This window comes from Rhizophagus irregularis, chromosome 4, assembly GCF_026210795.1.
Source record: "Rhizophagus irregularis chromosome 4, complete sequence".
Taxonomy (NCBI): Eukaryota; Fungi; Glomeromycota; class Glomeromycetes; order Glomerales; family Glomeraceae; genus Rhizophagus; species Rhizophagus irregularis.
The window spans coordinates 3167784-3180465 of NC_089432.1; the positions used below are offsets into that span (position 1 = coordinate 3167784).

Sequence of the window (12682 nt, forward strand, 5' to 3'; positions counted from 1 at the left end):
CAAAAATAAAATTTCGGTTCATCTTGAAAATATTTATTTGGAGGTATTTTTTTTTCATGAATATTATTAAATATCTCGTTATAATGTAATTGTTAATAGCTTGATTTCAGAGTTACTTCCTTTTTATGAAGAACAAAATACAGTATTCTAAGTTTCATTAAAAGATTTCATTTTTTTCTAAATTATTAAAATGGACGATTAATTTTAGATGATGACCGATCTACTTCATTTTACACAGCAGACCAACATGTGATTTTTAGCGCGGTGTAAATTTTTTGGGATTAATACCAAATATATTAAAATTATTATGAATTATATTCCTAAAAGTATTTATCATACTTATAGTATCGAATGAATTATTTCGAAAAACTTTTGATATTGAAAATTTTTAAGCGTGACAAGTGTTTGATGATTATAATTAAAATTTTACAATCATAACTTTAACATATTTTCTGGATATCATATTCCTAAAATGCGATCTTGTCATATTTTTAGTTTTTAGATTTCACAATTAAACTAACCATAATTTTCAATTTGGATTTATTATTTCTTTTCTGTTCTCGAAAAAAATATTTTTTAAAAAAATAAAGGAAATCATAAGAAAACTAGTTAGTTTAATATTTTACTCACCGGTATATAATTTCTACATATTAAATCTTCAAGCGTACCAGGAACAGATTAGTGAATCTTTTTTGGATCGACATAGGTAAATTTGATCGTTCGTTGAATGACATGACAGAAACTAATGAATGATCTTTTACAATGAACGATAAACTTTTCGGATCCAATTTCTTGAATATTACTAAAATATTTGCATTCAAACCCATTCGTTCGTATTTTCTGCTTTTTGCATTTTGATATTATTTATATCGTGGTTTTATAGTAAATGAACTTTTTTTTTCAAAAAAAATAAGTTGATGAGTAAATACGTGCAAATCCTTCTTTTAAAAATTTAACACCAACGTAAATAACCACTTTAGACTTTATTTATTGCAAAGTATATTATGTGAAGTATATTTGTATGATATTGTTAATTTTATTATTAATATACAGTATTAATAAAATTAAACGAAATATACTAAAAAAAAGTGACTATTTTCATATTTTCATTTAATTATCTAAAATTGTTTTCATCATCAAATTAAATTTTATATTATTGCTTACATAAAATAACTAAGAATGATATTTATTTTCAAAACTCTTTACTAATATAATAAATGGACGAAACAACAACTTTTGTATTTTAATGCAAATATCAGCTAGATCACAATATCACTCATGAAGTTATGTCAACAATTTTTTATCAAACTTTTAATTATCAAATATTGCGCTCTTAATGGACAAGAAAAATATTTTTACTTATGTTTAATTTTTAAATACGTTCGAGAAATTTATTTTTTAATTACTTAAAATACTTCATAATCATTCAGTTTACATTAAATTTCCCTATTGGCATACCATCAATTACTTCCAAATTTTTTACTATACCAAACACCAAGCTCGTTATGATTGTATTATATAAATACCAACCACTATCAAATAATGGTGCATAATTCGGATTATTTCCTATAGAATTTTGATTTCCATTACTTTTGCATTTTCTATATCCCGGCTTCACATCTGCAAAAAAATATTTAAAACTATCAAATGTGGACTTCCATAATCCACTTGAATTCCAATAAAGTGGATTATATCCGCCATTTGTTCTGAAATTTTAATTTTTACAACAACTATAGTAGCTCCTTTATTATCACATTTAGCATGAAATTCTGCAGGTGTATTACTATCTCTACTAGCACGATAAAGTAAATTGAAATTATAAGGAATATTCCTCACATTATTATAATGTAAATTTTCTTTCTTATCGATCCAACTAGCAAAAAAGCAAAATAACGATTTCTAATTAAAATTGAATCATAAATAGGCTTTGTGCTTCTAGGAGGTTTAATTTCGTCAATATTTGGTTTTCTATTTCGTGCAATATTAAATTTCACCAATTCATCAGCTAAATCTTTTGGTAGTAATTCTTTTAAAGGATATATTTTATCAAGAAAATCATCAGATAAATATGATAAAATCTTATTATTGGAATAAAATCGTAATATCTTCATTGCTCCATCTTGTGAAATCGAAGGATTTTTTGCAATTACCCCATTTTAATGAATTATTCAAATTTTAATTTCATCTAAAATCAAGTCATCTCACTTTAGAATAAATTTCAATAAAGGCGCTTTTAAATTGATAAAATTATCAGAATTAAATAACATTTCAGGTTCTTCACAAATCTTCTCAAGACAATAATTTCATAAATCTGTGAATGATTCGTGTTGATAAACTGTTTCGAAAATTTCAATAGGATTTTGTTGCAAAAATATATCTTGATGATTAATCAAGTATTCTCGAACATGATGGATTAACGAATTGAAGTTAAGTTCATCTAATGCCATCAAAATATCTAATACTTCGGGGCCCAGCAATTTTGTTAAATCAATAAATAAATCAAAAATATATGTAAATTAAATACACTAAACGAATTTGCCGAAACTGGTCGTTATACAACTAATACAATTAATGATTGGTATACAACGATTGTATTACGTACTCGTGTGGTAATTTCAAGTCATATGACTACATAACTACGTGATTACGTAACTATGTGATGCGTACTCATATGTAGTCGTAATCACAAGGGTGTTGTAATTGTAATAAATAAGTAATTACCGTGTTGGAAGCCATATTAGTCAAATACGGTCACGGAAATATATACTCACAAACCTCTTTTTTTCTCAGTTAATAAAATAAATGTTATAAATATTTTCTTCAAACTAAAGTCTACCTGGATATTGTAGTTTCAAAATCTGAAATATATTTCACATCTGATAAACTATGTCTACTACAGCTACCGTGAGAAATTTAATATTTTGAAAGAAAGAAACGCAAGCGTTAATAAACGTTTAAAGACTGAGGACGGTGAATACAAAAGAATTATACAAATAATAAAAGTCATCAACTGTGATACTGAAAACGTTCAAGATTTAAACGATTTAGACACTAACTACGGCCGAATATCAGAGATCAAAGTCAAGTCATAGACGATACTCATGAGCTTACTAAGAAAGTAATAGATTCGTTACACAGTAAAGAAATCTATTACCTGAGAGATTGGATCAAAAAATTTTTTACTCAAGTAAAAGGAAGGTATGACGTAGGTGGTTGGGCAAATTGGGCAAAATTATTAGGTGCTTTAGATAAAAAGTCGGCTTCTGGAAAGGTAAATTTCAGAAGCCAACAAAATGAATATATTGTGCAGTTGGAAATTATTTTAGACGTAGTACAAATGACAGTCGACGTTTTCGAGCAGTTATATAACATGAAAAATGAAAGTAACGTTCAATTTCACGATAAGGCAAAGAATTTGGCGGAGGCAAGAAACCGATTTGAAAGCATGAAGTTTTCTGGCGAGATGGAAAAATATGAAGAACCGTTAAGGAAGCTTTTCAGGGCTTTGAAGATATGGTATCGTTGTTGATTAAGTACGCCGTAACAATATAAATGTTTTTAATTTACTGTAAAGGAGAATTATTTAGGAATTGTATAACATTACATTTAACATTAAGACTTCTTGCATATGGTGTGGAAAGGTTAGAACAATAGCTGAATTTTCTCTCTTCTATTCTTGTTATTGTAGATATTTTATTATTTGTATTAGCAACTTACATTTAGCAAATAAGCATGTTCTCATATACGAAAATTTTATTAACTTGTGTTTTATGAATATGTAATATATGTAATGAATCCTCTGCAATAAAAAATACCAAAGATAGATAATATAATAATTTTCAAGTTATTGGTTTTACTAGCCCCTATTGCATAATTTTACGTTACCTTAAAATAATTTTAAATATTTGAGGAGAAATATTTGATTTTTCAAAATAAATTTTCCATCTTTTTTATTGGTCCATTCATTAGAGAACTCTATACAAAAATACTGCGATCTTGTACATAAAATATTCGAATGAGCATGAAATTCTTTTATAACCAACGTAGATAATGACATCATATCCTTTTCAGTTGTAAGTAACCTTTTCAAGTCATTAGAAAGATCTTGAAAATATTCAAAAGACATATTTTTATAACAAGAAAGTTTAAGGAAAACAATTAGTTTATGAAGTTCAAAGAATCTAAATAACTAAAAAAAATTCGGTGATGTTTAGATTACCCTCTCGTATAAAAATTGCGCCTGATAATTTTTATATAAAAAAAACGATTTTAATTCTTTGAAAGATTAAAAGCTAATTACGTGTATATAAATATGATGTACATATATATTGATATATTATTTACGTATGTTAACTGAGACCCAGAAATATATAGTTTGAGTTTGCGTATTTTGAACTAAAAAAAATCATGAAAATCTTTCCTTTTTTAGATAATTTTTGATAATGCCGGTTAGAATTTTATTTCCTAATATAGTAACCGACTGACATTATCATAATTCCGGCCCTGAAAAAATGCGTAAAAAATTTTTTTCATCACCTGACCCCTATATATATATTTCTGGGTCCTGGTTTTCCCACTAGATTTCCAGCAGTAATATGAATATTGACTAACGAAAATAATTTTCGGATGAATGCGATCAGCCGCGGCAGATCATTACCTTTTTTTTTTATTTTTCTTTCGGTTCTTTTTTTTCAAACTGAAAAAAATTTATTTTTTTCTTGAATTCAACTTTTTTGTTTCAATACCGAAAAATTTTTTTTTTAATTATTTTTTTGTATAAATTTTTTTAATTGTTTTTTTTTTTTTTGGTTGTCTCATCCTCTAACGCTAACATATGTTGTAGTAAATTTTTAATAGTAAAAATATTTAATTATATTGAGTGAAGTATTGTAATCCGAATGGCTTCTTAAGAAGTTGAGAATAACGTAAAAAAGATTAGATGATTTCCAAGAATCACTTCAATCATTTTTCATTCTTAACCTGTAGTTTTAATAGCTTCCTCCTCATTATCGCATTTTTTCGTGAAATATTCTTCTCATAAGTAAAGATTATTAATTTTTAATTTTAAGTCTTCTATTTGAGTAAATTTAAATAATGACTATAAAATACTAAAGTTACTTTAATCTGAAAGCTATTGGATTTAAACAGAATTTTTAGTTTTAATACATAAATTATTATATTAGAATCTAGCGTATTAATAAAAATATCTTACACGCCATTTTTTACTCTTTTGACTTTTTAATACAAATTAATATTCAAGTAAGATTATTTTAACTCCCTTAACTATTGTTCTACGATGGTATCCGGACTTTCCGCCGAAGTCATTTCTCCGAAGGGATATTTCACCGAAGGGGTATTTCGCCGAAAGGACGTTTCGCCAAAATACAATTTCACCGAAACTCCATTTTACCGAATTCCATTTTCCGAAGTCATTTTACCAAATGGACATTTCGGACATTTTGCCTAATGGACATTTCGCCGAAAAATATTTATTTTCGTTTTTATACTAATAATTTTCTAGAAAAATGTTTGAATTAGCTGATTTTATTAAGTTTTTTTACTTACTTTTTCGCGAATAAATGTTTTTAGGAAAATAAAGTTATTAATTTATTACTTAACAATTAATATCAGTTACTTGAATGTTAACGTGATAATATGCTGGAAAGAAAAAATCCCAAAATAATTTAATTTTATTTTCATTGCGTGATGAATATTTTATAAAAATGTCAATCGCTGCCATTTTCAGTGAAACGTCCATTTGGCGAAATGGACGATTCGGTGAAATGGATTCGATAAAATGCACTTTCGGCGAAACATTTCTTCGGTGAAATATCCCTTCGGCGAAATGGCTTCGGTGAAATGGGTTTCGGTGAAATGGATTTCGGTGAAAAGTCCGGATACCTCAAGAATGCATATGTCCGTCTATTTAAAAAAGTTTATAACAAAAGTTTAAGGGCCAAAGAAAGCGGCTTACTAGTATATAACTTTATATTAGAACAAAAATAAAACCGAAAAAAGATATTTTTATTATACAACGTTTCCGTAAGAGTAATACAAAATTACAAAATTGCAAAATTATACTTTGAGACGCAATTTTTCAATAAACCAACTTTCTGCTTATTTGGCATTTTTTCCTTTAATTTGTTATGTTTAAAAAAAATTTTCTCTTAAAAAAAAATGTATTCCAAGACTTCTGGGACTTTAAATTAGTCTTAACAAAAATATTAATTGAGTTGGTAGATAAAGACGCCACCCAAATTGAATTCTGATTACTAACAACTTAACAATTTCTAAAGTGTATTAAGGATATATGTCGTACAGTAATTAATTTAGAAAATAAGATTTTTATAGACTTGCATAAAAGAGAAATCTCACTTAAAATGATAAATTCGATATATAGAAGTTAATTTCATGGTATTATATGTCTTATACAAAAAAAAAAAAATTCCGGACGCTATGCTAAGTCAAAAATTATTTACGAACAGGACATTGTTGCTCATTAAATTTTTTCTGCCACATGAGCATGATACTAATTCATTTTTTGAAATGCTAGAACGCCAATAGTATAAAATTATTAACTTTTTAACTTAATTTCAGCAGAAAAACTACTATACTTAAACAATGTCCAACAATCCTGAACCGTGGTTTTATTTCCATGTTTTTCCGTGAATGTATCAATTTCATGGAATTTATAGTCTTAAATCATGGAACTTTTCATCTCTCTAACACGAATATCCGTGAATGTATCATTTTCACGGAATTTTTATTACGAAAGCCACAGAGAAATAACGAAAATGTTCGGACAAAAATTTTTTATAGGGTAGTATTCAATAAAAGCCGATCCGTTTTTTATATTCCATCTTTTTTCCCATAAAAGCTCATGTTTCCAGAATTACATTTTCCGTGAATGGATCCGTGAAAGGCTCATTTTACGGAGTTTTTATAGAAATAACGGATAAAATTTTTTATAGGGCAAATGAGTGGATTAATTGGATTGAAGAATCAATTGTAAAAAAACAAATTAGATTCTGAAATTTGGAAAAGTTTATCATGCAAGTTGGAAAAATTATCATGACTTTTTAGTATTAAAATATTTTATAAATTTCGACATCACTGCTAAAGAAATTGATAAATTTGCGTCATCATATTTTAATTTCGTACCCCCTGATTGCGCTCCCACAAAACGGAGATGCTTTAGTTTCACAAGTTTGATCGACATATACATACCATTTAAGGTTATGATGTTACACAAATTGATGATATTGCTTAAAAAGTGTTTGTATCACAACTTGGCTGAAAAATAGTGTAACCAATTGCTTAATTTAAAGGTTCGTCTAAATTTTTTTAATTTTTTCTTGTTAAAAACGCTATACTATTCAATTACAAAGAAGTGTGACAATCACAAAGTTAGTATTTTTTATTAAAATGTTATTTATATACGCTGGTAAATAATTTGTTTTAAAAGATGTGAAAAAAAATTTAAAATCATTCATTTCTATCACAGGCTGTCTAGCTTATTGTGTCACATTTGCTTATATTGAGCGGCATATCCAATTTTGAATAGTGGATACTCAGTTTCTCCTAAACTACCTTTCTCTACTAATTTCATAAGTTCATATCACATATCTTGCATGCTATATCCATTGCTCTTATCTAAATTCCATTTACAAATATAATTCCTAAAGTGTATTGGTAGATTTCACTGTTTGAAGACGGATCACAAATTAAATTTCATTGAAAATGTCTCAAAATTTTCAAAATTTTAGTAAATTAAATATAAAAGAAATAAAACCTTCAATTTCATCAAGTCTAATCACAAATAACCTTGAAATAGTGGTTATTGAAATGACTCTCTTTCTAGAAAATATTGAAGCAGTAAGGAAGAAACATGAAGCTATTAATTACCTTAATGATCATAATTTAACCTCACAAGAAATTTATAATTGGTTATTAAATAATCAGGATAATTCAAATTCTATTTTCTTACTTGGAGTATTTAATCATTTTGGAATTGAAATTAGTGTTGACAAACAAAAAGCATTTGAATTATACCAAAATGCAGTAAAATTAGGAAATGTTTCTGGAATAATTAGTTTAGGTTATTGTCATGAAAGAGGAATAGGAACTAATGTTGATAAACAAAAAGCATTTGAATTATATCAAGAGGCTGCAAATTTAGGAAATTCACGTGGAATATATAACTTAGGAGTTTGTTATAACAATGGAATTGGAACTTGTATTGATAACCAAAAGGCGTTTGAATTATATCAAAAGGCTGCAAATTTAGGAAGTGTACTTGGAATATATAGTTTAGGATATTGTTATGATAATGGAATTGGAACCAGTATTGATAAACAAAAAGCATTTGAGTTATTTCAAAATTCAGCAAATTCTGGAAATGTACTTGGAATATCTAGTTTAGGATATTATTATGAAAAAGGAATTGAAAACAATGTTAATCAACAAAAAGCATTTGAATTATATAAACTAGCTGCAAATTTAGGAGGTAGTTTTGCTCAATTTAGTCTTGCTCTCATGTATGAAAATGGAAAAGGAGTTAAAAAGGATATAAATCAAGCAATTTATTGGTATAAAAAATGTGCTGATCAAGGAGATGAAAATGCTCTAAATAAATTATATTTATTAGATATACATATATGATTCATTTAATAAAATTTATTGTTCATATTAATTCATGAGCAATTAAGTAGCAATTAAATAAAAGATGCGAAAACTTTCTATCTAAAAATAAAATATAAAGTATACTGACATTGTTACAATCTAAATTCACTGCCAAACATAAAGAAGCGCATTTTTATACATAGAATCCAGGTCTTTATATTAAATTTGGTTTATTTCTGTTAAAGTTTAAATTATTAATTTAGAAACTAGCCAGTGTATTTCTTTACAGTAGTCACTACTATACCACTTTTTTGCACTTTTTATTTGATGTGAAATTTGTTTATATACGGTAAAAAGATAGATCTATTTCATAAAAATAATTTCATTTATTGAAGTTGCGAAAGAATGTTAGAAAATGTTTATTTATAATTAGCAAGTTTACGGAGTTTATGTTATATGCAATTACCTTTGGATTCGGGACTAATAGAAAGTTTTTTCCTAATGACAGAAATGCATATGTCCGTCGTAATAAATCAATGCAATAAAAATGAATATATTCAAAAGTGTTTATAACAAAAATTTTAGGGAGTATAAAATCAATTTAACAAACACCTTTTTAATTAAAAAATAACATATCGTTAATTAACTTATATTACTAGAACAAAAACATGTAAAAATAAAATCGACCGAAAAAAATATTCTTCATACAATATACAGTTTTACTGCGCATGTAAAAAAATAAAGTTTTAATATTAGAAACCGAAATTTTTTTTTTTAAAAAAAAAATTTATTAAATGTTTTTTATAACCTAAAAAAATTCATAATATTTCTTCTTTTAAAGCCAATTACAAGATTATTAAATCGAAATGCAAAAACAATAAATTAAATTATTTATTTATTTTAAATGAAAATTAAATATTAAATTATATATTACCAATACTTTTGTTTCTATAAATAAGTGCTAAAATTTATGGTATATATCAAACTCTTAGTAAGGGCTGGCTACTGAGAGCCATATATCTGGTTTATTCCCTGCCATTTACAATGTTTTATAGTATATTGTGAGTATAAATATAGTATATTTGATTTTTACATAAATTAATATTTCATATTATGTATGACGTAATTGACGTATGCGATTATTTAAGTCACGTCTACGACTCATTATATGTTATAAATGGCACGTGAGTGCATGTCTGAAATTGATTTTTTTTTGATTGGATGTATCACGCTATCACGCGGTCAGGCTGACTCCGTTAAATTCCAGATGTTATTTTTTGATTTACGCGTTTCGCGTTTTACACTTGCTTTCATACTTTTTTTTTTTATAAATGGAGCAGTAGCGCATTTCTTTATTAACAATTAAATCTATAGTATTATTAGTATAGATTACATGAAAATTTTTGAAATACTTGATAATAATAAAAAAACAAATTTCAAACAAACAGTATGTTTCTACTTCAGACAACTTACCCACAAAACCTGTCCTTTTATGCTACGCAACTCTCCCTAGGCATCACTTCATATAGCATCAACAACCAAAGAGGGGAGAAAGTGATGAAACAGTGAAATTAAGAACAAGTGGAGGAAGTAAAGGGTGGTGAACAAAGATCTCACCATCTTTTAGCTCTGTAAATCTTTCTTATTGTTGGACTTGAAGAACCATAATGATCAAGGTACTATTTATCTTTAAACTTCATGCTGTTTGAGAAGGCAATTCCCAGACCACCATAGCATGACAAAGATGTGAGAACTATTGTTCTTTACAGGAGGAATAATTATGTACCTTTCTCACGGGTCATGTGAGGTCTTTTGTTCTGAAGGAGGAACAATTATGAACCTCTGACACTGTGATATCTTCTAATGGATTTATTTTTATTAGGAGTTTCAATATATATATACATTTATATATATATTATCAGAGAACTGGAAGCACATCGTGGCCACAGTTACGCAGTCTTAGACAGCCTACTGTGAACGTCCTTCTCTGATTTCAGGAATTCCTAGTAGCACAAATAAATTGTGTGTCTTGGTTTTGCTGCATGGATAACAGGCATCAGGGTAAGAGTACTTGGTACAGGGTTGAAATTAGCTTTCTGTTATGGGAAAAACCTGAAGAGTGTAGTGTCTAAACCTAGGCATAGGCATTACCTGCAAAGAAATTTGTTCTGTTACCATGCCAAACATTCATGTTGTTTGGTTCAATAGTACTTACTTTTTTCTTTTTTTAGATTAAATAGCATAACATTGATGGTTTCATGGACTAACCAGCATTGATAATAATCGGAGAATCATCTATCTTTCTATCAGCCACAAGAATAGTGTTATTAAATGAGCAGCACTTCACTGCATCACTATGCCAAGAAAGAGCCACCTAATGATAAATGTAAATACTGAGTATTTATTCATTTTCTTATTGTTCAGATTTATCTGTTTTAATTTATATACTAATGCATTTCTTCTCCACAGCGAGAAATTTTTTTACTAAAAAAAATTCAAATTATGTATTAATTACTATTAATATTTTCAAAATGTATCCCTAATAACATTTTATCAAAGAAGTTAAAAAGATTTACCCTTATTATAATAGATAATGGCAACTTCAAGTAACTAGAATAACAGTTAAAGTAAAAATAATTTTGAGCGATTTCCATTTGGGATTTAACTTTTGAGTGTTCCTTATTTGGAGTTTATATTTCCATTTGGAGTTTTCTTCTAATGTTTCCGCTTGGCAAAAATGTTCAAAATTACTAAAATATACTTAACTTATTTAGATTTAACATACCCGTATTTATTTTCTCATTCGGAAAGTTACCAAAAAAGATTTATAATACGTCATTAATAAAAAAAAGAAAAAAATTAAACGATATTTTTATTGTAAGTCCAATATTACTGTAAATATAGTAGATCAAAAAATATTCAGTTAGGGCAAGTTTAATAGGGTTGTAAGGTTTATTAAATTTTATGATCGTATTATCTGATCGTACTATTTTATTTTAACTCCATAGTTGATCTTAGAGATGACATTTCGCATAGACACTAATATTATCCGAATATGGATTACAAGGAATTGCTATTCAAAAAAAAAGATACAACAGAATATCTGATATGTTTTTTTATCGTGTTCAACAATTTTTTTTTAAATGATTTTTAATTTTTACTAATATTTTTATTAAATAATTCTTTTTTAACATGTTCATGTAATTATATAATTAATACGATGGTAAAAAAAATTATATGTGACGCAAAATCAATCCACCACCTTGAATCCTATCATGGTTAAAAATCCGTCTATTGGTTAGATTTCACATGATGATCACCAATAAAAATTTCTGATTTCACGTGATAATTAATTTAATAAGCCAATCACATTTTACATAAAAAAAAAATACAAATTCTATAATTACTTGTTGTTTAATTAATATTCACGTTTTGAATAAAGGCTAACAAAGGCAATTTCAAGATAGTTAAACATAATTACTTATTGTAATACTATATTATTTAATGGTTACGGTATATTTCGCCGAAATCCTTTCATCGAAACTCATTTCGCCAAAACCATTTTGCCGAAGGGATGTTTCAATTAAGTGATGTTTCACTGAGAGGATATTTTGCCAAAAGTGCATTTTATCGAATCCATTCACCAAATCGTCCATTTCACCAAATTCCATTTCACTGAATCTCATTTCGCCAAATGGACATTTCGCCGAAGATTGTAGCGTTAACATTTTTATAAAAAATATTCATGGCGCAATTAAAATAAAAATTAAATTATTTTTAGAGAATTTTTTTTTCCAGGATATTATCACTTTAACATTCAATTAATTGATATTAATTGTTAAGCATAAGATACACGAAAAAGGTCTCAGTTGCTTACGTCATACATATCCAATAACTTTATTATCAGTTATCATCTACAACATGACCGATAACAATTACTTATTTCCCTGAAACATTTATTCAGTAAAAAATGATTAATATATTATAAACAACAAGACAAATTTAATAAAATTTAACTAATTCAAAATTTTTTCTAGAAAAGATTTCTTTATGTATTTAG

The 12682-nt window shown here is 27.0% G+C and overlaps 1 protein-coding gene across 1 annotated transcript; it reads left to right on the forward strand.

The window, feature by feature from the left end:
- Positions 1 to 7740: 7740 nt before the first annotated feature.
- On the forward strand, positions 7741 to 8661 carry OCT59_024006 (uncharacterized protein; the record flags this gene model as incomplete). Its single annotated transcript, XM_066135108.1, has 1 exon — positions 7741 to 8661. The coding sequence occupies one exon, from the start codon at positions 7741 to 7743 to the stop codon at positions 8659 to 8661; it is 921 nt and encodes a 306-aa protein (XP_065991164.1).
- Between the last annotated feature and the right edge of the window lie 4021 nt (positions 8662 to 12682).